This window comes from Limanda limanda, chromosome 9 (genome assembly GCF_963576545.1).
Source record: "Limanda limanda chromosome 9, fLimLim1.1, whole genome shotgun sequence".
In the NCBI taxonomy this organism is placed as follows: domain Eukaryota; kingdom Metazoa; phylum Chordata; class Actinopteri; order Pleuronectiformes; family Pleuronectidae; genus Limanda; species Limanda limanda.
In genome coordinates this window covers 9,386,232-9,412,387 of record NC_083644.1, presented here as the reverse complement: position 1 = coordinate 9,412,387, position 26,156 = coordinate 9,386,232, and the positions used below count along the sequence as shown (strand labels likewise).

The window sequence follows — 26,156 nt, the reverse complement described above, 5'->3', positions numbered from 1 at the left end:
GATAAATCTTGAGGAGAAACTTTTTGGGTGGTTTTGTGTCTGTATAGGACTACTATAAAAAGCACTTTGCATTTTTAATTTTGGTACTTGTACTTTTACTTTTGATACTTAAGTACATTTCAACACCAGATACTTTTGATACTTAAGTACTTTTAATATGAGCTACTTTAAGACTTTTATTCAAGTCATTTTCTGACGGGTGACTTCTACTTTTAACGAAGTCACTTTCAGGTAAGATATCTGTACTTTTACTCAAGTATGGCTTTCAAGTACTTTATACACCACTGCAAACCAATGCACTGTATGTTTATGGCGCGTGCTGTTATTGAGTCTGGTCATTTGTGCTGGCCGTGCTCGTTTGGGGACGCAGGGCCTCTCTGTGCGTTTGAGGTGTTTATTAAAGCAAGGTGAACCCAAACACAACCAGACGCAGGTCATGAAGCCTGGCCCTCTGATCTCCGTTACAGCTTTGGTGCCGTCTACCTGGGAGGAAGTTCCATAGGGAGCAGTAAATGGATGGTACCTCTCTTCACGGCTTTATCAATTTGTCATTCCCTCTCTTCACTGTGACCCTTTAGTGCAGCAGTTAAGATTAAAACTATTTACAGCAACTGAGCGTTTTACGATAGAAGCGCCAAATTTGGCACAGGGGTTGGTTTACATCCTTTTCCCTAAATGGCCAACATGTTGCATTCATTTTACTGGTAATGCGAGATACAAAGTGTGCTTTTGTCAGTTACTTGAACATAGTGTCACTGCTCCTTCAGAAGCGTTGCAACCCAAAATAGCAGTTACATTTAAGATCTTAAATTAGATGTGCTTAATGTCATTGTAAAAAAACAACAAAAAAACTACAAAAATATAGAAACTCTTGAAATGTAGACGTCCACAGTGAGATCATGTCCCTCCGCAGTTGGAGTCGTGACAGCTCTGCTACCGTCCCACACAACCACAGGCCCGACAGGACAGTGGGAAGCATGAGAAAGCAGAACAACAGATTATCATACCGCTCCTTCATTAGCTTCTCACTGTCGGCTAATGGGAAGCTGAAAGGTGAAAATGAAAAACAGCGACTCTCCCTCCTCCACTTCCCGTCTTCCCCCTCTGTCACTCTGCTGTCAGTGACAGATGTCATTGTTTCCGTCTGCCTGGCTCGCTCGCTCGCTTCCTTCCTCTCCGCCACAACTGAGACCGAACAGAACGCAGAGAGAGCGGGAGAGTCGGGGCGGGGGGGGAGAGACGCAGCAGACGAACACAAGTCACGGAAATAATGAAAAAAATCGTCAGGTTATTTTAGTAAAACTGGCTCGATCCAATATTTTAGAAGAGGATAAGAAGCCTCCTGTGTTTCCTAAATAAAAAGGAAAGGAGCTGACACCTCAGCCTCTACTGCAGAGTTGTGTGTTACTATGTTATTTTGTAATTGTACACGCAGACATAAAAAAGACAAAAACACATTCTCTCCTGTCTTTACTGTAGATTAAAGTCTTATAGTTGTGGATTGTGGGTACACGATGGCAAAATTGTAACTTATCCTTTATTCTCATGTTATAACATTTTATTACGGAATGAATATTTCTAAGGTGCCTTTTAAAAAAAAGTCTTTAAATTTGATTTAAAAAAAAATTACATTACATTTCTGTAGTTATGAGGGGAAAATAGTCATCATCATCCATCTTGGTTCCTTCATTTGGAGAAACAAACTTTCGCCCCTCCTATTCCCTTCCTTCCCTGCATGACCGGTAATGCGGAACAACTCTGCCTCTCTGTGACAGGGCCAGACGCTCGCGGACTTTAATAGCCGGTCTTACATTATACATTTCATATGGTATTTCTGAGCGGGCACTGATCTCACAGCTTGGCAGTGTATGTAAAGAGATGCCGGTAAAATGCAAACAAACCTTGGGGAGAGGCAGAGCCTTTGCAGAAGTATGGCCAAGTCGGTGTCTGCCTGTTTAAGAGCTGCTCACTCGAAAAGGGGGGGGGGGGGGAATAACGTTTGAGGCAAGATCCACTGCTTTTTTTCTGTCCAACTGGCTGATGCTGAAAGCTCACTTTTTTCTCACAGAAAAAAAAAACATAAGCCATAAAAGAAGGAGAATGTGCATTATGCTCATTCTGTTCCTCTAAACTCATCCAGTAAAAATCACCAGGTGTCTCCAAGTGAGTGGCTGCAGTATCTAGACTCTGCCAGGAGATGGCACTTTGGTTTCAGCGAGGAAGCTGCTGCTTGTGGTCACTGAGGTGGAGAGAACCTGAGCGAGGCTGAGACACACACACACACACACAAACACAAACACACACACACACACACTGACCCTGCAAAGGTTCACTGAGATGCATCTCAACAATTCTTCTAAAATATGTATCCACAAAATGAATCTTACAATGGATATTAAAAGCATATCTGAAATGTTTTCCATTTTCGAAAAAGCATCAAAAACTGCTTGTTTATGAATTACAACAAACATCATATGCTCCATAAGGTACAGTTAAAGAATATGTTGTGAAACAGATACGAGCTATTCCCTTTCCTCAGAGTGATTCTTTTGCATATTGTCCTTATATGAATCATTTGCTGAATATAAATGTCTATAGGCTGCACTTTGATTAATATTTCAAGTAAAGTGTAACTGTAATAAAATATACATGTTAGTAGAACTACGTTTGAACTCATAGACAAACCATTGTTCACAAAAATGTGTATTTTTCCCACACAGACACTTCACAATCCATGTGTACAGTTTAAATACGTGTCCACCGGCCATGAACACATGAGCTGTCTGCCACTGATGAAGCACACACACACACACACACACACACAGACACAGACACACACATATTCACCCATGCATTACACACTGAAGTCTCCATGTGACTTTGTACCTCTGCTCTACATCTGTGTTCCCTCCCTGCTCGCCCTCCACACGGAGCTGTGGGGTGTTTTCCAGGCTGGCACCTCTCCTGCCTCAACAGGTGAAGAGTCCAGAGCCTGGGGCTGAGTCCCGGTCTCAAGCCTGCTGGCTGTCATTGTCCATAACACTGTCCCAACCTCCGCTCCCCTCTGCTCTCTTAACAGCTGTCACTCTGTTGCCTCCAACCTGAGGCAAACTGCTAAATGCATGCGTGTTTGTGTACATGGGGCACACACACTGAAAGACATGCTCGTGTACAAAAGGGCTGAGGTGCAGACACGCTTTCTATTTGCAGATGCTTACAGCACAGTAACACATAAAACAACACACATGCACACAGCAAATATACAAAATAATACATAGAGGATCTCGAAAACAGACGTGGCACAAACACACACACACACACACAAACACACAAGCCTACAGGAGCCAGAACAATGGCTGCTGTTTGTTGTATCAGACAACAAGTCAGCGGTCCTACTCATTCTTGTTTTTGTCAAACGAAAGGATTACTCCTACATTCTTTATCTAACTCACCAAACACTACAAATCACCCACATTGTGGGATACAGCTGAAATATATACGCATATGACAGCAGCACTTTCACTTTGGTGCATGTGTTGGCTGATCAAATGGAATACGAATTTCTTAACTCTGATTTATTTTCGCTATGATTAATTAAAGGAGCTTCTCCAGGATCATTCATTTCATTTCAAGGACAGACTTCGAGGTGTTTGCTTAAAAAATGATGAATGATAAAAATGCATCAGGTTTTTTTCCGGCTTCTTTCATACGGGAGTTTGGAATGTCTTTAATCAGATTCACATTTTTCGGAGCTTCTGATAACAACATGTTTCTGAATTTATCTGGTAGATGAGAGAGCATTTGTTTGTCACTTGGTCAAAGGTATGAGGATGGAAGGATGACGGAAGGAGGGGGGGGGCGGCAGAGGACACAATGCACACAAATATGTCACTTGGTTCATATAATGCTTACATTTGTTTTTACTGAAAAAAAAAGGGTGAGGGGACAGTTTTTCCATATTTTGGGAAGTTTATCAAATTAGGATTGTTATTGTCTTATGGGGACATATTTGGATTTGTGGATTTAATGGACAGAGACAGGACGAGGCTGAAATAAGGGTTTTCCAAGCACTAAAGGTCTGTGTGTGTGTGTGTGTGGGCACGAGGAGGAGAAGAGCTATGAGAGTAAAAGTGTGAGTGTTTTTTTCCTTCATGTTACTTAACCTTTATTTAACCAGGTGAGTCCCACTGAGATCAATTTCACGTGCAGGGAACACCTGGTCCAGACAGTTGTGGGCAGAACAACAGTATCAAGATTTCATAGGAAGAAATCTCAGGAAAAAAACCCCCAGAAAGGTAAGAGACAGAGAGATGAGATAGAATAGGAACAGTTTTGTTTTTCTCCATCATTTTTTTGTGGCTCTAACTGAAATATAAATATGGTGCACTATTAACAGCCAGGGAAAAGTAAATAAATGGCAAACGTAAAGTGTCACAAAATCTTATGAAAAGCTACAGGAGGAACCTAAATGTTCTTTTTATTTCCATATGTACTTGCCAAATAATGTGCCTGTGGTATTTATAAACAAAAGAAAAGCCTTTTCTCTCTTTCTTCATTTGTTTTGAAACTCAGTAAAACAAGAGTTTGGAAGAGTTTCAGTCTTTCAGGGGTTACTGCACACTGACAGGCCGTGAATTATCAAGGCTGTCTTTGCCTTCTCCGTTTTCAGTCTTGGTTTCAGTTGACAGAAGAGAATCTGGGATCGTCAGACTTTACAGAACACACAGAACAGGAGCGTTCGCACAGAGGTTTCAATGTGTCTGGAACGAGGGAAATAAACCGGACGACCCCCCCAATCTGGATTAGGAACCATAAGCAGTTGAATTGACGATGCAAGTGGTTTATGGCTAAAGAGAAGATGATAAACTATGTATATGATAAAGACAAACACACAAAACCAGTGCTGTGGGACATGCGGTCCTGTGTGTCCCTCCTCAAGTCGTCCCCAGGGACCCGTTACCGTGGCAATGAACCGGCTTCAGAGGCAGGGACAGGGGTGTGTGGATCCTGAAGACAGCACATGTGTGTTTGTGTGCAAATCAATTGCATGTTAACTTTTAATCTGCGTGTGGGTGTGTGTTTGTGTGTTGGCCCGTCTTTGTGTGTGCACGAGCTGGGGGAGGGGGGGGTCCGAGGAGGCCTTTAGAAAAGCCCTAATTGCCGCTGTTCTCCGCGGCCGTCACACCTTCCTGTGCGCTTAGACTTTCCAGCCTCATGACACACACACACAGACACACACACACACAGACACACACACACACACAGACACACACACACAGGAAGCACAATGCTAATTAGAGGCAGCGCAACCTCTCCTAATCACACTCTTACATGGCTGTGACCAAAATGTCAGTGTGTGCATGCAGGCTTTTGGGGCTTTTTAGATAGAATTGAGTGTCCATTTGCCTTTTCTTTCCTCCAGCGATAAGAGGTAGAGAAGCTCACGCTGGGATTCCAGAGGTATAGATACAATATGCAGAGGGAAATATAACTAGTACGCCTCAGGCTATATGCATGTGCTTTGTACTGTACAGTGTGCAGTTGCAATTACATAAAACCAAACTTCCAACACCAAGAAATATAAGTGAGCGTGATAATTTACGCTGCACTACAGGCTCTCATAATTTCCTAATGTTCTTAAGTCTCCTGATAAATTTATTGATGAATGTGTGTTTTGTGAGCGTGCACGTGATCGCTCATCGTGTGCCAGCTCTGTACACAACAAAGAAGAAAAAAAAAGTGCTATCCACTTATGGTGCACAAGCAAATTCTTCACAGGAAATGCTGACCAGCAGATGAGCTGCTTCTAGTGTCCGCGCTGTTCAGAGGAAAACACTGAACGTACAACACGAGTGTGTTGACAGAGAAGGAAAATGCTTATCATTGCGTTTGGCACCTTGACAAACTACTGTACTTCCAAGAGTTGTTATAAGAGAGAGGGAGAGTGGCGGTGGTGGTGGTGGGGGGGGAGAAGAGATAGATGAAGATAGAAGAAACTGATAGGAAATGGGATGAAGAGAGAAAGAAAAAGGAATGGCAGAAAGGGAACAGAAGTGGAAGACTGCATCCAGGATAAATCAGTGTAAATGTAGTTAACTAATTTACTGATGTTTGTGTGTGTGTGTGTGTGTGTGTGTGTGTGTGTGTGTGTGTGTGTGTGTGTGTGTGTGTGTGTGTGTGTGTGTGTGTGTGTGTCTGTGTGTGTGTGTGTCATACCCGTCTCATCTTCTGCAGTCTCCTTGGAGACAGGCTCTTGGTGCTGGTGGGAGACCCGGCACAGACCGGCATCCCCTCTTCTTCCTCTTCCTGAGAGAAAGATGAAGAATTTAAATCTTAGATGGTTTGTATCATAAATCAATTTGGACTAAAGCATCATTTAGTTTGTTTTATATAATGTGTGAAATAACCTGATCAACAAGACAACTCCCGAACATAGAAGTTAATACATTTCAAATGGACTGAAAAAATAAATGAATTTATAAGTATATATATCTAAAAAAGCCTGTTCCTCAGAGTCATGGACCTAAACTGTTATTTTAAACCCATTAAAACATTTCATTCCTTCACTATGATAAACATGTGCACTGTAATTAATCTTAGTCAGTCCCACATATATAGTTCTGTTAGTGAGAAAACAGCTCGTCAAATCTGCACGTGAAACAATCCTCAGAAAAGACCTTTTACTTCTGTTTGGATGATGTTTGACTCCAATTACAGAGTCAAATTGTTCAAGCACAGAACTGAAGCTTTTTTATCGGGCTTGTCTAACAACCACAGACATACTGTAGCAGTGAAGATGGAGAGTACTGAGAGGACTAAAGCAGCTTGCGACAATAACATATTCACTATATCACCAACCTTATATAATACAATCATAATCAAGACCACCTCTCAGCAGATTAATCTCAATATGAGTGTGTCGAGCTGTAAGTAACAAACAGTAAATGCTGATTAATTTTGATTCAAAGACAATGTGTTTGTTTTTCTCACTGCAGGGGGAAATTTGACTTCAAAATCAAATAGAGTTCAGCCTCTTTTCGCCTTCGCTCCGCCCGTGTGTGTGTGTGCGTTTGTGTGCCTGTGTGTGTTTGTGTGTGTGTGTGTGCCTGTGTGTGTTTGTGTGCACACGCACAGTGCAGAACACCGCATGCTCTTCTGGTTCATCATCAGTGCCCTCGCTCCTCAGCTTCCCACTGACAGATCAAACTGCTATTGCCTTATCAAATCCATCAGGCTTATGGAAACATACACCTCATTACATTAGCTTTGAGGAAATCACAGGCTAACTGATGAAATATGCAGACAATAAAAGAGAGAGAGGGGCTGGGGCTCGGATGACATGACAGGCCATAGCCAGAGGGGCGCTGGTTAAAAATGTACAGCCTGAACAAAGCGCTAAGCAGGCTTCAACAGTCATTAAAAGCCGCAGCGTCAGAATCACACACTACATGTAAAGCAGCCTTCGTGTTTGCTTCTACGAGGATGTGTGTGTGTGTCTGTCGGTGTGCAACAGAACACATGCGTGCACGTGTGTATGTGTGCTGGTAAAAGTGTGTGCGTGTGTCACGGAGGCGCGAGAGGTCCGTTTGGCTCACCCTTGCTTTTAGTCTGCCCTTAATGTCCCGGATGCCCCTCTTGGCATGACTCCTGGCCTAGGTGGGAAAACAGCAAACACACACACACAGACACACACACAGAGACACGAACACACACACACACAGAGAGAGAGAGAGAGAGGCACACACACAGACACATGCACAGATTACTAATCAAAACATGTTGCATTAACATTCTGCTCTGGTTTCATGTAACATCAAGAACTGCTTTGATCCCTGTGGCAAAAACACGGAGACAAAAGGCTGGATAAGAAAAGCCTCGCACACTAACAGGAGGCGATAACATGAAAGGGCACCCTGACCACCTATTGTACAGCACAGAACGACACGGCACCGCTCATCAAACGCAGACTAGTCATGAACGGCGCTCCCACTCGCTCCACAGCCAATTGAAACAGACACATTTTCGAGTTAATTTTCATATATTCGCGCGTAATGATTAATTTCCCCCTAAAGAACCTGCAAAAATGTCACCCCAAGGTTCTGTTTCAATGGATTTCTCCAGACTTGAGGATTCAATTTATACACGTACGGTATCGAGCAAAGCACTGATGTGTGTCTCCCTAATAAGCAGTTTTGCAGGAGAACGTACCTTTGTCACGGCCGTGTTGATGAGTGCTCCTCCTCTCTGTGATAGACAAAGACAATTATTTGTCAGACACTGAAATACATTTAGAGGGAGTTGCCACACATTCAAACCAAATGTCATCAGGTATCAGGTAACTATTCCTTAACTATATGTATATGTATGCAAACATGTAATGTCTTTTTTTATCAGCTAAAGGGAATTAAAACTGTTTCATTGTTTCTCAATCTGTATATTTATGTCTTTTTGCATACATTTGCCGTACTGTGATGTACAGTAAACTTATCAATACCACAATCAATATTTCTGCATGATTACCCAGCCCCAAGGATTACATTTCAATATCAAACAATATTTATAGCCCTTTATGTGGTCATGGGTGTGTTTATGAAAAAAAAACACTTCAAATGTGATGTGAACAATAACCAAATGTCATCAGGTATCAGGTAACTATTCCTTTACTATATGTGTATGTATGCAAACATTTAATGTAATTTTTTATCAGCTAAAGGGAATTAAAACTGTTTCATTGTTTCTAAATCTGTATATTTATGTCTTTTTGCATACATTTGCCGTACTGTGATTTACAGTAAACTTATCAATACCACAATCAATATTTCTGCAAGATCACCCAACCCCAAGGATTAAATTTCAATATCAAACAGCCAAAACTTGTCTGCAGTTATAAAGAGCATCGCAATTTGACTTCAGGTTGAAACCGTGGTGACATCAGGCTGGTATTGCTGAGCCATGATAAACTGTACGATTCACAGCATTCAGGAGGTGTTCGTTTAGAAGCAGCCTAAAACAGAGATGGAAGGAACTGTGCATGATTGATTTCTACTTTGAGTTCTGCAGCCTGACATTATGGCGCCCAATATCTCTGTGTGCCTGTCTCGTCTTCCCTCTCCGAGATGCTGCATCTCTCCTTTTGGCGTCGCACTCTTTTCTCAGTGTTTGGTCTTTAGTGTAAGCACAAAGCGCCGGCTAAACGGCTAAACAGAGTAAATGGCAGCCAGAGTTTCAGAAGTCGGCAGAGGGAGAGAGGGAGAGGGGCCGAGGTGAAGGCCCCTCTTATAGATCCCTGTCAGTCAGGAAATGTGAACTTTAACAAACCTTTGAAGAGCACTCTAGAGAACTAATTCAGCCTTAGCTGAAGGCGTGGGGAGAGAGGGAGGGAGTGAGTGAGAGACAGAGGGGGGGCTGAGCCAGAGATGAAAAGAGGGAGAGAAATAAAGAGAGAAAGGAGAGGAGGAAAGCAACAGAAGGAGATGAAGAAGGAGGGAGAGATCTATGTTCCTGGGTCGGTTCAGCGGAGTTACGCCTGTGTTTGCTGCCAGATCAACATGTCATGTTGGAGGACGTCTTGTCACGTCAAATCACTTCTGTCTCCCTCCCTGTCTGTCTCCACTGTCCTGCTGCACGCGCCGCTTCACACACCAAAGTGCACTCGAGCTGGATCTGTACATTCAGGCAGCCCCTTCATTCCAGAGGCAACAGCGGGACTTCAAACGGAGTGGTGTCAATCACGCGTTTAATTAAATATAACTCAGGAAGAAAATGAGTGGAATATAAAGAAAAGCTCCAGATAAAAGCATTTAGGTGCGATATGCACGGCTTTCTGTGAATACCTTCACGGTGTGCATCCATTGCTGATAAGACCTTGAATTACCTGGGGGATAAAACACAGGACGCATGAATTAATCATTTTGCACTCAGTAGCACAGTGTGAACATTGCAAAGGTAACTATGGATATTACTCTGTGACACAGTCTTTTAGCTCCACATATTTACTGAGAATTTTAAATTGTGGGGAAATTTATTAACACATGTACTGACAGTGTTTTGTAAAGTGTCAAATAAAGTGAACTATTAATTAAACTAAACTACTCACTGTGTCTTTGGCCCTAGTTCAGAGTTAAAAGTTTTTTTCTTCTTTTGACCTTTTTGCCTCTTTTAGAATCATAATTATGAACTTAACCTTTTAAAATTATCTGGAGTTTAACCTTGATGTAACTTGGACTCGCTATAACTCGGTCAGGATGGAGGGCTGTTTTCTCACGTGTTTAGAGAAGATAATTACAGACGACAGCGTGGGTTTGGGTCACGATCAGAAAAGATGAGCCTTATAATAATAGGATGATGACGAGTATTTAGCTGCAACATCTGGACGGGTTTTCTTTTTTTCTTGTCATGTAAATACAACTCGAAACCTGAGGTGTTACGATCAAAACAACCTAATTTGTCTGAGCGCTCCTGTGGGATTTGTTTCGCACTCAAACTTCTGATGTGATAAAGCTCATTCCTGCCAAAATGTGATTAATTCTTTCACTGAGATTCACCTGTTTATCAGATCCGATAAGGATTTTTGACACTGGAGAGGCAAAAATATATAAAACAATAAGCCATTTTATTATTTATATATTTATCATTATTAATTTGAGCTTTGCACTGATTTGAAAACAGCTGAGAGCAACTCGTGAATGGTAAAATTATTATCTATATTAATAATTAAACTCTATTCTTCAAAGTAAAATAGAGCTAATTAGCGCATTCATATTTAAAGCCCCTTCATCTGGTCACAGGCGTGTGTATGAGAAAAAAAGACTTCAAATGTGATGTGAACAATAAGAATCTGAGGACGGGAAATGCTTTCATATTGACATTTTATATAACGTATATAATAAAATTTAATAAGTTTAGTTTATTCAACTAGTTTATCATTATTTGCCTTTTTACCTTTTCCAACTTTACTGCTTTTATACAAATTTACAAAACAGCAACAAAGCAAACAACTGTAGAGGAGCTTCACATTCTACAGTTGGTAGTGTCAGATTTTTATACAATAATTGACATTAATAGTTTTATACAGTGCTAATATCTTTATCTCTGAACCTATTTCTGTTAAACTCGACTTCTTTTCTCTATTGAGCAATAAGTGATCTTTTCCTATACTATAAATAACCATTTCTTCATATCGAGGTGAGTTTGAATCAAGCCAGTTTCTTGTGATTATTGTCTTTTCCTATATTTAACTGGTTCACAGTTTAGAGAGGCACAAAACTCTTTTAATTTTCATAACTTTAAAAGGTTTCTCCTTATTTTTATGTTCACACTTTTTACAATAACTTCTGCCCGTTGCATGAAATATGGCAAACACACGTCAGGTGACTAATTGATAGACAGGCCCGGCGCTACTCACTTCCACAGAAGCCCCCCTCTGTGATCTCCTCTTCAAACACGTCGGTGAAGCCGCGGCCTGCGTTCAATTTGGCCAGCCGTCCGTCGATGAACTACGAACCATAAATTACAATGTGCTTATTAAAGGAGGGGGGAGGAGGACACACTTAAACAAACACACAGATTCAAACACTCTAACCACAGTGGGTGTTATTAATCCTACCTGACGGAAACTACATCGCAAGATTAGGTGGGCTGCAGGTAATAGGGATTTGGTAATTTGGAGCAGATGAGGGATTAGGGCAGCAGACGACATGCTGCACACTGTCTGAGACATGAGGAAGTTTCATTTCCTCCCTGTGTAACGTGGAGCGCATAAAACCCCATCTCATAAATATGGACCCAACAGTCAAGACACATTTCATGAGCACAAATGCTCTTAAATATGTTGTGCAGGTTAAAGCAAACATGCACACAAACACGCCTCAACACAATAAAATAACATGAGAGTAGACAGTAGCATTAAAGCATGAACTAATAAAAGCACGAAAAACAGAAATAATGTTAATATCGCCTACAAAACACATTAAATGGCATTTATCTTATTGTTTTGCCAAAATGGTGTGCACGTGTATATATATATAAATATGTTCCTATGAATATTTTATACCATAAACAAACCTCTTTAACACTTTACTGACATCCTTATACTTTCGGAAAGTTTCAGCTGAACTATACTGTTTGAAAAACTTTCTATCAGATTGTTTGAGGCTTTTGCATAAATTCCCATATGTTTTGAAAAGCAACCATAACCTCATTAAGCTAAGCGCTATAGAAATAAAACTTTAGAATATTATTATTTATATTAAATCTTTGTTTTTACCGGTAAAAGTTCCTAATAATCCATACAGGACTTTTTGTTTAGAGGTGGGAGGAAAAATCAGCTAACAGTCAGCAGTGGTGTCATTTAGATTTATCGCTGAAATTCATTTTTGATTGATAACTGCATTAATTAAAAATCACCACCTCCTACATTTCGAATGCTTGTATATGTAAAAACAGCAACAGATTTTTTTTTTAATGGTAGCAATCCTACACCCACCTCTATGAGTGTGTCCAAAGTGTAACACAACAGTGTCTCAGTGTCGCAGCGGGTGCACGTCCACGGGGACAGCCTGCTAACTAGCGAGCGACCCCACCGCCCGCTCCTCTGGTCAGAGGATCTGGAAGCTCATCATTAGATCATTTTAATGAGAGGTGAGACTGCAGGTTCCGACCACTGCTTGGCTACTTGGCGAGTCCAATTAGTGCAGATAATCAACCCAAATCATCACCTATCCGCCCCCTCCCCCATCTCCCTGCACACACCACAGGCACATTACCTGCCGCACTGTGGGCCTTAATTAGACATTACTCAACAATGGCAGACTGTGATCACCACACACAGACAGACACACACACACAGACAAAGACACCCACACACAAGCACACACACTCATGTACGTTTATGAACACAAAAACAACTTGTTGAAAACAAGGAGCTCATTTTCTTTGTCATCAAAAATTACGAGGTAAAGAAAGTCTCAGAGAAACAGGAGGTAATTTCAGGACGAGTCTCAGTCAGGACGAACATCACCGTGAATCCAGTGACAAGAAGAACAAGTCACTTCATGACATTTAAATGCTTTTGCTTGAATTATGTATTCATCTTACAAACAAATCTCAGGCCAAACTACATGTGCAAACAATGTCAAACCAAGTTTCACATTTTGAAGAAAATCCTGCTCCACCTCTTCATGTCTACATGTCCTCTTGTCATCTCCCCACCATCTTTGCTAAGTTACCAGAGCATGGACTTCCAGATTTGGTAGAAATAGAGGAAGCATAAGGAGTGAGAGACTATCACAACTGGTGCTTGACATGATGAGATAGATGATAATCAAGCTTATAAAATGTATTCTCTAAATCCCCACCAATATTTATAATATATAGATCCAAATAAGCAGCTGAGACTGAGTACTGGCTCTAATATGCAGCTTTCTATCACTAATTATGTGCAGCAGGAGCCTATACAACATTTACTCACCAGCTTACTGCAACTCCTGCAATATAGAGTCTTATAGACTGTGTAAAGTGGAGGGAGCCACCACTTGATCAAATTGTTTGGTTTTGCACCTTTTGGCTCATTCCCATTCATTTATACATAGAACAATGGACAGTTATTGATTGACTGTCTCTCCAAAGGCTCCTGGCAGGACATTATCAGACCTCCTGCAGACTCAATGAACCACTGTGTGGCTCAGTGAGAGTTCATTGAATCAGTCTCTGCTAGCACAGCGCACACAGATATAATGCATGAGTGCATGTGTGCTCGTGAGTGTGCAGGAGCTGAGCTGATAGGAAGCAGGTTAATGGAGGCAGGTTTTCCCTCCGCAGTCTTGAGGATGATCTCTCCCACTTGTTTTGTTCTGAACAGAGAGGAGCTGGTGGACCGAGCAGAAGGGAAAACGTCTGGGAGCAAAAGTGTCATAATGAGTGGTGTGTTTGAATGTTTTCATTTCCAGGGTCGGCTCAGTGTCTATATTTCATAGTGGCACAAGATTAAAATTCCTTTTTTTTCTTCTTCTGCTGTCGGTCACTTTAAAACAAACCTCATCTGGTTAAAAAATAGAAATCTTCAATTAAAATGTGTGTTTTTCAAAATAATTTGCAGTGAGGAATTTTATTATTTGTGGCTGATCATGACAAAGAGCTTCTCTACAGGGAAAGAAAACTAAATCACTAAATAAAGTATCTCGAGGAAAAAAAAACTATTTCCTGTTGAGATGGTAACACCTCAAACTCAGGCGACACCTCCACATTACACGTGTGTGTTTCAGTATGTGTGTGATCTACAGTTTTTTGTGGTGTAACAATCACAAAGAATGTGTGGTTTGAATTTGGTTCAGGTTTGACTTAAAGATGACATTTAAAAATCCCCAAAGCTATTGTGATTGAATAAATGATACATGTCATTAAATAATAATGGATCAGATAAACTGTTTAAAGTTGAGTACAGATGATCGCCTGATTAATAATGGAGCAACACAACCTGGTTGTTTACACCAAAGCTAAAATATTGCAGCCATGACACCCTTACTTAACGACCGCCTTGGGAATTATTGTTGTTGACTTAAACTGGAGAAAGAAAACAGAAAAACAAATGAGCAAAAATAATTAACTACTTTTAAAAAGTAAAGTTTTTAAACGTATGCTACTGTTGGATAATCCCTGTTTTTATTGTAATATTTATGATTCAACATTTGTGGATTTTTTTTATTATTAATAAAAATCCATACATGTATTATTCCCTGTGTTACTGGGGGATTGGTGAGACAGCTGCTGTACTCATCTGCTTATAAATAATGTGAAATATACTCACAGTGAAGACAATATTTGGACAAAAGCTTAAAATACAAGATGGTATAAAAACAATCAATAGCAAAAACCTGGAGAAGAACAGAAAACAAATCCAGTCCCACAGCCTTATGTATATGCAATGGATGTGTGCATGCGTGTGGCCGGGCACGTTGAGTATTGTTTGTGTTTGTGGACGGGTATGGGTCACGGCCAGAGCAGAGCCCGAGCGAAGCACTGGCCTCCCTCACTTTAGTCAAAAGAGGAGTGGAGGAGATAAGCTAACCCTGTCCCCCGAGCTGGAGAGGAGGAGGTGGAGGAGATAAGGGCCTGTTTCCCAATGCTACTGCTGAGGCAGGAGCCAGCCGGGAGGACACTTTGAACTGATGCTCGCTATCTGCTCTGCCTGGGAAAATTATGGATGGGCAGAGTGTCCAGAAAAACAAAAGGCTGATTGAGGGCCGCTGTGCAGAAACTCTCAGGGGTAAATCACACTACTATCACGGGTCAGAGAGCACAAAGAAAAATTCAAGGGGTGAGAGGAAATTTTCTTTGGAGCCAGAGGTGTCTCTCCTCTCAGCTCAGGCTCAGCTAAGTTTAGTTTTGCTGAAGGGATTTGGGGCGAAAAACATATTAAGTATACATGAGTGATTTTAGGGGAAACTCGTGTAACCAGGCATGAATAAAGGATAGTTTCTCTCTCATACACACACAGACTCTCACACACACACACCATACCTAACCTTACCCTGACCTAAAACGTGACTTCACTTTAAAATTCAATGATTTATGTTATTTTTCCCCCCCATAAGGAAGACGAGTCCCCGTAACGTCAGTGAGTTAACAGATTTAGTTCCCACAGCAGGGGCAGTATGAGTGACACCTACACACTCCCATCCTTTCTAATGTTGTGAGGACAACTCATTGACTTAATACCCTTACTCTGACCTAAACCTATTTCTTACCACAACACTAAATCCAAGTCTTATCCCTCAAAGTCCTGAGAACCGGATAAAAATGTCCTCACAACTGTACAAAAACACACGCTCACACATGCACACACATGCACACTCATATACACTAAACATAAATAGATTGCTTTCTGTTGACTATGTTTAAAGTTGCCACATGTTTTTGCCTGAACTGATATGGCTTTGTACAGTAAAAGCACGTCTAACATGCCTGACTTATCGTGGTTGTGTTTGTACATTCAGTAAAATTGAGCAAACAGAGACACATTAAGAGGAGTGTTGGGAGATAACCACAGTAAACAGTTTCTCGGGGTCAATAACCATCTATAATCCCAGTACCCCCCCACTATCTCTCTCTCTCTCTCGTCTCCATTTTTCCTGACTCTGAACTACTGAACTGTCAAGATACTAAATGCTAACTTTACCCAGTTGACAGGTTGCTGAGCACATGAGGTGCTGAGAGACAGTTTTTACCTATAAAACTGAAGATTTTTTTTTTTTTACCCCGCTATATAAAAAAAAAATCTGCTCAAAAAAATAAACAGCTTAAAAATAAACTGACATTGATGGGGAAAGGACAGAGTAGCCTGCCATAGAAGAAGTGCTTTTCTATCAGTCATCTGTTTCCATATGTGCTCGGCTGACGCTCACAGGGACAGAGCTGTGCATCAGTGTCAATGTCATATACATATATAAGTGACAGGAATCTATAGATAAGAAAATAAAGTCCTGTTTTTACTTGGTCTAAGTCAAATACATAACCAGAATTTCTCATTGTTGATATTAATTTGACTCGTTACAGAGACTGAGTACACCCTCCCACTAACATCTGGCTTTCTCTCTGCCCTGGGAATGGAGACTATCTGCAAATGACTCTGCAGTAGACACAGGTTTGTATCCGCCACAGCTCCGATCGGCAGTGATGGAAACATGACAACCAGGCGAACACCCAAATCTGCTCCTTTTCTTTGTTTTGGCAGTCTGGACACTTGAGGAAATTCTGGGCATTGATGCATAAATAACCATTAATGTTTATGTATAGATGTTTTTTTACATCATGGGAACAACACACAAGAGCAAATGTTTCTTCATATCATGCAAGATGCCACACTGGAAGGACAGTGGGGTGAGAGACCTTCTCAGATTCCTGTGCATTTTTAACATTGAACATGTCGTTGAAAAATAAATAATCAATCAAGAGGCAAACTGTTCCACTGACTATGGGAAAGGAAGCAATCGCTGTTACCTGCTTTAAGAAACAACTGCATAAACCTGATAATTTGGCTTTAAAGAGGTTTGTAAAATGATTATTAACTCAACACACACACACACACACACACACACACACACACACACACACACACACACACACACACACACACACACACACACACACACACACACACACACACACACACACACACACACACACACACACACACACACACACACACACACACACGTTTGTACCTGTTTGAAGAGCTGCAGGTTGACAGCCATCGACAGGAAGTTCCTCATGGTGCTGGAGCGGTGGTTTGCGAAGCTCTCCTCACAGAAAGTGATAGGCTCCCCCTGAGGAGTCCAGGGAGACGTTATTGGCAAAAATGAAAACACACAATTATTTCTAATTCATTTTTGGCTCACAGTTCTTTGTATCAATCTGTTTTTCAACCGTGTTTACTCGGTTGAGAAACGAGCCGCAGGAAGGAAGGCAGATGCTTTTGGTGTCTTGAAAGGCGGGGGGTCTGAACCGAGCGCTGTGGTTTATAATGTGATTCACAGCACCAAGGCACTCGCATCGCGCCTGCTTTCATTATGCACTTTCTTACAAAGAACTATTTCAACTGATTTCTTCATTAGTGAGCTTAAGTGAGCCTGAAATGAAAATTGAGCGTAAAAGAGAGACAGGAAGGAAAGAGGAAGGAAGGTGGAGGAGGAGGGAGAGTAAAGGAATAATAATAGTGCCTTATAAAATAACACGTTCCCCTGGCAGAGCGCACACGATCTCCCTCAGACCAGAAGACAGTGTCCCAGTAAACTCCCCTGTACTCGCACATTATCACATTATTACTATTTCTTACATCATGTCTTCTGGCCTGTGAGCTATAGACATGGAGGATGACAACAGAACCACTGCAGGCCAATCACACTCAGCCCCACAGTCATCTCCAATTCATGTTTTCCCATAATTAACATAATTCTCACATATTTCAATGATGCTCCCAATTCTTCTGGTGTGAAACAATGTGCTTTGTGTGTTCCAGGCTATGAGCACAGCGTGGCACATAAAAACAACTTAACGACACTGGAGACTAACCCCATTTTAAAGGGGATGATACCAGTGGCCCAAATTACATCACAGAGACACTGCTCCACTTACATCACACAAAGTTTTTAAGGCGTATTCTCGCGTTAAAAGCCGAGTTTAAAGTAGCCTCAGCTGGGGTCTAATCAGCTTTGTCTTCGCATAGCTACAGCCTCGGACCACGCTGCAGCTAGGAAGATAAAAAGCATTCTGGGACTAAAAAAACTTTCCAAGTTAACTTTATAAGAGTGGGTCAGTGTACAAATCAATGTCCAGTCAAATCCTGTGGTAGATACATGTCATCACAATTGCTGTGAGACATCAACATCAATTTAATCTTTTTTATTTACTTTTGTTAACACCAGTGCACCCAGCGCAGCAAAGACAATGAAAAAAAAACACCGTCTTAATTGAATTTAGTCAATAAAGTTAAATTAAAACAATACTGAGAGAAATAAAATGGGGCTTATCTACGCAAACTTACTCCTGGTACTTGTAATGTTTTAACACATCTAACTCAAACAAGTGTTTAGCGATAAATTACCATTTTTTGTCAACTTCCTAAACAGCTGCTGGGGGGGATTTTGTGTCTAAAACCGAGTTCACTTAATTGGAAACCCATCCCGTCCCCTTGAAGCGTTTTGACACTTGGTCGGATGATATGAAATGGAACATGCCAACTGGAGTAGAACTTTGGCAAACTGTGCCACGAGTAGGTACCGAGCACGCAGCCATGAATAGACACCCACCTGACTTGGTTCCATCAATGGTGGTGAAAATTAATTTGAATTTCTATTTCAGGTTCATGTGTCAGACACGTGTGCTGCTCCGAGCTGGTGAGAAGCACCTAGGGGAGCATCGATGTGAGAGGAAACAGATGACCTAAGAAATCAGCTGATTGCTTTTCAACTCATTATCCTTTTCCAGTATTGTTTCATTTACAACTCAGCAAGACTCCCACCAAGCCTCCACACCCCTCCTTCTGTCGAGGCATATGGGCCTGTGAACCCAAGCGCTCCGCTCGGCTCTGTCGAGAAAGATCTTCTCCTCGGCTCGGAACAACAACTAGTAAAGTGATGTTCCACAAATATCAGAACACAGGCAGAATCATCTGCATCTTCATGAATGCAGATGTGCATGTATGTAAACTCCAAGGCTTTTATACAGATACCATCTAAGATGAGGTGTGAGCGTGAGTGAACTCAGAATTAACTGCGTGTTGTGCTCACACACACAAATATATACACACACACACAGAGTGCTTGTGTCAGAGGGGAGGCAGCTTGTTCGTATACTGTCTGTATGAAGAAAAAAGAGACAGCATCAATAATGTAGCATCTTGACTCCGGTAGTCCACAAAGTCCAATTAATCTCAAAGCCAAAGGAACAAAGGCCTCGCTATTTGACAAACAGGACATGCTGTAGTTTGCTTTGCTCTGACTCAGACTTGATAAGCAGAAACGATATAGAGAAGAAATGTGAGGAGGGGTTCGCAAAGGAGAGTAAAACACCAAAGGTGGCTAAAAGGGATCTTCAAAGGGAAAGTCCTGACTCTTTTCGGTTCCTGACATTTCAGCGCCTCAGACAGGCCCACCTCAGCTCTGCGCTCCGACTGAAACACACCTTTTACCTTCAGTCAGAACGGCTCCGCTCCAACCGGAAGACGGGGAAATTTGAATCGGTTCACACAAACTGAGATCACGAATATGACTGCTTATTCTGGAGCGCAAAAATATTCATGTCTGTGAATGTTTCCTCTTTTGGATAAAGATTCAGTCTGTGGCCTTTATCCTTAATATCTATTGTCTCATTATTTAAATGTAATTCAAAGAAGCAAAAAGGTTTGTTGAAATGTGAGGGTTGAAAAAGTTTGAATCTTTTTGTCTGCTGGTTATTGATTATCCAGAGATATATATTATTTTTGTTGCGGTTTTTATTAACAAGACAAAATTGCAGTGTCTTTACAATAAACAAAAAAAATCCCTTTTGTTATATTTACATGTTCTTGGAAATCACAGATATTTGGGGAGCATAGAGCCACTCATGGGGACATGGATGATCCCTAGTTGTATTAATAAGATGGGGAAACCTGCCTATACCTCATTGGGATTATTGGGATTGATTGATTGATTGATTGATTGATTGATTGATTGATTGATTGATTGATTGATTGATTTTAAAAATGTGTAGTTCGGGGCTTTAAACATCTTGTTGCTTCTGAAAGAGGACACAACAGAAAATGTTTGAGAGCCAGTACACAAGAGAAGAGTGGAAAAAATGTTTTTCCTTTTCTTATTTTGATGAACAAACTGTTAGAATAATATTAGATTTAACATTAGCCTCAAATCTAATGGGTCTAATGGTAAACCAGTGCATTTTTCAAGATTCATTTAAGTGTATTTCAGCCCACATGTGAAACGGTGCTGCTATTAATATCGCTCTAGTAATTATTGACACTGGATCCTTACTGGTTTATATCTCAGGGCGTCTCGGTAGCATCCGAATAGAGCGGCCTGCGTTCTCATGAAGGACCTCGCCACGCCACTTCCTGTTGCCGTCGACTGCTTCTTCAGCTTGCTCTTCAGAGAGGACACCTGGAGGAAACACAAGGAGGGTGTGGGAGAGGGAGAGGGAGAGATTGGGGGAGGCAGGGGTGGAGAGGTAAAAGTTGAATTATCACCTCTGAAATTGCTGGAGGAAACAGCGAGCCCATTCTGGGTGTGAAGTATCACATTTGCAGGTCATCTTAAAAAAGGAAAGAGAAGAAAGGGAAAGTCTCCAGCCTTTCCTCCGAGCGTATCTGTTGTGCTGCTGCGAGCACCTGCTGCTTTGCTAATTGAGCAGAGGATGGGGGGATGGCGAGAAGGAGGGGACAGCAGAGAGGAAATGGAAACTCACATCCTCACTCTTCGTTCTTCACCCTCTCTCTCCACGTTGCCACCCCCGCTTTGCTACCCATCACCTTCTCCTGCTTTTTTTTCCATTTCATTTCTGACTCCCCTCCTCTCTCGTTCTCCTGTTTTCCCCTCCCCTGTTGGCTCTCCCGGACTCCCTCTAGAAGGGGACACTTGACATAAAATGTCTTTAATTATTTTTCCTCTCTCCTGGCTCCGTCTCCAGGACTCCAGGCGAGAGTGGAGAAGCAGCAGGCCCGAGCTTGTTTCAGGATGACAAAAGATTCACCCTGGCCACCGGGCCCTGGGGAGTCTGGGAAGGAAGTTGTCAAGAGGCTCTCCTCACCTGCTCAGCAGTCGCCTGACTGTGCCGTGGCAGAGCGAGGAGGAGGCAGAGATAGCGAAGGGACTGCCACTCTGTGTGTGGGCTGTGCCAGCTTCACACAAAAGCATGATTGGGTTGCATAGGAGGTCTGTATTACTGAATGCAGTGAGGTGTGGGCTGTGGTAGCGGTTGCATGGAATTGAATCATGATTTTAAAAGAAAACAGATAAGTTTATAGAAGCTTCCACCTTTACTGGTGAAAACCAGTATAACTGTAATTCAGCCCTGAATAACATTGCATTGCTTTGTTACAAAGCAAAAAAACGAAAAAATTATGAATCAATTAATCTACATAGAGCTCAGATGAATGATTCCTACAGAACTGTGCATGTGACTGGTAAGGTGAGGATGTTCTGTGTGTCTCTATGGAATAAAACTTACTGCCCATGCAGAGGAGATAAAGTGCATGTGAAACAACCGGGAACAGGGTAAATTTACATTTGTGGTTGGTAGTTTGCCTTTTAGATTTAACAATGTGCTGCTTATTTCTCCAGCTCATCAATCACCTCCTAATACAGCAAAACATTAAATAGAGTGTGATCAGTGTATGTGTCAGATATTTACTGACTGATTTGTTCACTTCTTTAAAACAACATGAAGGATTTATTTCTTAGTTTTGATGCTGTTATGGTAGTAGCAGTATTTATAGGCAGGGAAGACAACCAGAGGTTCAATCCACCACTAAATGGCTCCAGTTGCTCTGCAATGTGATATCATTTTGATCTGGTCAATTTCAAAGAGAGGTGGACAAATACACCCTGCTGTGAGGCCGCGGCGTTAGAGGGATATCACGGACTGGGCGACTGCAATTAGCCTATCTGGAAAACTGGAGGGAGGAGAAGCAACGCGTTAGAACAGCTCAAACAGAGGACAGGCAGAAATAAACAGAGAGGCGTAGAGAGAAAGAAAGTGAGAGGGATGGCAGAGAGAGTGGCAGTCTTAAACTGGGACAAAGACAAAATGAACAGCGTTGATTCCTCTCCCCTGGGCTTTCTCACTCTCCACAACGTCCCTGTGGTGCCATTGCAAATGCTCCCAGGCATCAAATAGAAAGTTTATCACGGTTAAATTAACAAGTGTCATCTCCATATTCACTCATTGTGCTAAATGCTTTTATGTTTATGTAAAGCCCTTTCTGGAATTAATATTTCATGTTTGTGTGCATTCTCACAAATTTTTTTTTCATCCTTGCAAATCATTAAACTGTCTTTTTCTGGGGGAAGAATCAAAGCGAACACAATGTCAGTCTAAGAGGAGGAGGCATACCCTGAAGACTGTCAGAGGAGATGGGATAGTGGAGTTTACTCTGCACACAGAGTTCTGTACTGCGGCTTTGAACGGGTGAGAGCACTGCAGTGGCACACACTTTTTAATGAGGTGGGTACACAATCACTCCCTTTGCTTCGCGGTGTTTGAGAAAAATGGGTGATAAAGTTTGAAGTTCCATGAGTAAAATTAAGCATGATGAAAAGTTCTTTACTCCCATTCGGGAGTCACAAAAATGGTAGTGGCGAATGACAAAATACCGGACGAGCGTTTTTGTTAAGCGACCACCTTGAAAGAGACACAAAAAATAAATGTATGGTTAGTAATTGCCTACACCACAATCATCAGGTGTGCCTCCACGGTAATAGCCCTGTCAGACTAATTAACTTCTCCAGTTTGAGTGAAGCTAACGAGATGCGTGCAGGCATCAGAGGAAGGCCAAGCTCTACAGGTGATAACCCTATTTGGCAGTGACATTTTTAGTGTAAAGTCACAGTGGCGGTGATGAGATCAAAAGCAGAAAGTCCCCCATTGGGTCCAATTAGAACTATAGCATTGTACAGGGAAGGATGGGGTGGGGGGCAGGAGGAGAGAGAGAGGGCTGTGTGGTTGTGGGAGAGCGGGAAATAAAAAAAAAACTGTTGAGTTATGATATTCATAATCTATGCAGAGAGGCCTTTCCAGTACAGGTCTTCTCCCCATAGCTGTGATCTTTTCAATTTACATCAAGGGAAGATGGTCGGGGATGAAAGCAGGGCATCCGAGGCGCACAGCCCACAGAGGGCAGACATGGGGCCTCATTAAGGCCCGGCCCAGCCAGCCCAAAACAGGGTTTGAAGTGCGTCACATAAAGAGCACGGGTTCAAAGGTCAGACACGGAACAGATCTCCATTTAACTCTCCAGCTGGAGATGGTAATTAGCAGGTGCAATGATGATCCCTGCCTGACTGTAAGGGATGATACCACTGTAGGTGACACCAGGCATCTGTGTGAATGTGTGAGTGTGTGTGTGTGTGTGCTTGTTGTACGCACAGACACACACGGACACACACACAGTGACTTGATGCATCAATACTATCTATTTCTAATAAAACACTCATGTACTATATGGAGTATATAATACATTTATTCCAGCACAAGCTGTTAGAGGAACAGAAAGGGGGATGTTGACAAAAAAAGAGACAATGAAGTCTACAACTGCTGCTACTCTATTATAAAACTCAACCTGAGAATGAAATAATCTTGGTTTTATCATTGAAGTCGTGAATGAAGAAATAATATTTCAATTCAAGTGATTATATAAACAGACATGGTCGCTGCAGTTAATTAACATCGGAAAAATCATAGACTTCCACTCTAAGACAAAAAAACAAAAACAGAAAAGATAGCAATCAAAACATGCCAAATGTAGTCGCTGGGCTGGTAATATTAAGCAAATAAAATAAAAATAAAAACAAAGAAAGAAAGACAAAAGGTACAAACACAAGTATATATTTAGAATTTTACATAAAATTTTCACTGGCGCATAAAACAACTCCTCCCAAATAACGACCCTGACACTTGTCTGTTGTTTAAAAAAATAAAGAAATAAATGAAAAAGTTGGGTTTTTCTTCTCACAAAAAAAGAATGTTTTGTTTAAGATTCTGTCCAGGGAAAGAAAGCCATGGGGACGCAATTAAAGAACTACAAAGAAAAAAATAGTTATGAAAATCTCCCACTTTCTTTTGATGTGCTGCAGTCTGAACTGTACACACACACAGACGCACGCACGCACGCACACACACACACGTACACACAAACACATACGAATTCGAACAAAGACACACTAGGAAAACCACGGGCATAAATTCTCACACATGCACATATACATGTAAACAACGAGCATGTGACTCGGAATCTAGAAATCATATCCATTCGTTCAATTTAAAATTAAATATTTTATGAATTCCTTTTTTTAAATCAACTCTTTTTTCGTCTTACAATAGAAATGATGAGGACATTACTACATTTGATGAGGTGGAGTTAACTACAATCTCCTATAAGCAGCCACACTTAATAAAAGTCTGAGGTAGGATAGTAAAAATAACTACAGTGAATATTAAATTAGTTAAGTGTGGGGATAAAAGATATTATGTAAAAATCAAGAAAGACTAGAATAGATGGACTATTACTAAGGCTAGCAGTGAGACATGCAATTCTTAGTCATACGATATTGTATGCAACACAATACATTAGTCAGGCGAAATGAAAAGGAGTGGGAAAGCAAAGGGGAGGAAAAGTCTCGGTGTGTGTATTTTAATAGGGCTATCCCATTGCCATGAGATTCTCCCCGGTGTGAGGTTACTTTGTCAGGCTGACCTCTTATAGCAGCCGAGCAGCTGAGTTTTGCATACATAATTAACTACAGCTAAATGTCATCTCTCACTTCAATAACGTACGCAGTGGGTGATGCTGCTCTCGCTTTTTGACTTTTAATCCGGAGCGAACCGCCGGCAGAACGACTATGTGAAAATGAAGTGCAGCTTTTAAACTCCACATGAGCAAACGAACGGCTGCTAACACCGCGGAGTAGGTGTGTGTGCACAGTTCAGCGCCGTTTAAAACCAATCGTAACCCCTTCAGGTAATGATTCAAATGATAACGGCCTTTGCAGTTGGTAAAGCACGGAGTTGGAGTCGACACGGTGACAAAATCAGACGCTTTGCCTGTTGTACGTTTCAGCAGTGAGATCGGTTCTGGAAATGCACAGAATGTAACTGAGGTGGAGCAACAGCATTCCCACAATTGAGCTACCATGTAGTTAGTACAGTGTGCGAGGGGCTTTACAGTAGATGGCTCCGCTCGACTAAGAAGGGCTCCAGTGAAATGAGACACAATCGGCTGTATCTAAACTCAAAATGGGGGGAAATCTGGCGGAGAAACTCAAAAATCTGTGAGTAGCAAAAGTTTACTCCTGAGCTAGATCTGAGTGTCATTGATGAACATTCCTGGCCGATAAGAGTGTGGGTGTCTGTGTGCGTGTGTCTGTGCATCTGCGTGTGTGTGTGAGCGCTGCTGCTGTCGGCTGTGCTCGCTTGTAGATGATGATGTAGATGTTGTTTTCTGGGAGCGTCGGAAAACGAACACCAAATTAAAGCTGCGATGTTTGATTAAGTGTGCCAGGTGATCTCAGGAGAGGCGCGCAGACACAACCTCAACCCCCTCATTCATTTGTAAACCTCCAAATGCAGGCTTGAAATACAGGAAGTAGGAGTGTGTGCTGTAAATTTCCCCCTTGATTGGGAATACAAATGATCAAATGTGTGAGGGCTTGGAATGCATGGGTACACGGTGTCAGCAAAGTAGCGAGAGGCAGAGAGGAGGAGAAAAGAAGGAATTAGGCTGTGATGTGAAAAAGAGCATCTGAAAATAAAGATGTGAGCTGCATTGTAGCACCTCAGCTTGAATATGTGGTACAGAAAGAATAATACATGAAAAAAAAATCCTCCGTTCTTCCGTCATTGGTTTGAGATCAATTGCTGGGATCAAATACGAATCCGATTCAGTCGCACACTGT

The 26,156-nt window shown here is 41.6% G+C and overlaps 1 protein-coding gene across 3 annotated transcripts in view; it reads right to left on the bottom strand.

The window, feature by feature from the left end:
- Window positions 1-26,156, bottom strand: part of dennd1b (DENN/MADD domain containing 1B) — a 106,961-nt gene that overhangs the window by 8,112 nt on the left and 72,693 nt on the right. For 2 of the 3 annotated variants that reach the window (XM_061078317.1, XM_061078318.1), the window contains 7 exons: window positions 20,523-20,648; window positions 17,220-17,321; window positions 11,405-11,495; window positions 9,834-9,874; window positions 8,209-8,244; window positions 7,596-7,652; window positions 6,217-6,306 (listed from right to left, as the gene is read on the bottom strand). In XM_061078317.1, coding sequence (XP_060934300.1) covers window positions 6,217-6,306; window positions 7,596-7,652; window positions 8,209-8,244; window positions 9,834-9,874; window positions 11,405-11,495; window positions 17,220-17,321; window positions 20,523-20,648 — 543 coding nt within the window. Of the gene's footprint in view, window positions 1-6,216; window positions 6,307-7,595; window positions 7,653-8,208; window positions 8,245-9,833; window positions 9,875-11,396; window positions 11,496-17,219; window positions 17,322-20,522; window positions 20,649-26,156 lie in introns of those variants that run through there. The other variant, XM_061078319.1, reaches the window with a different exon arrangement.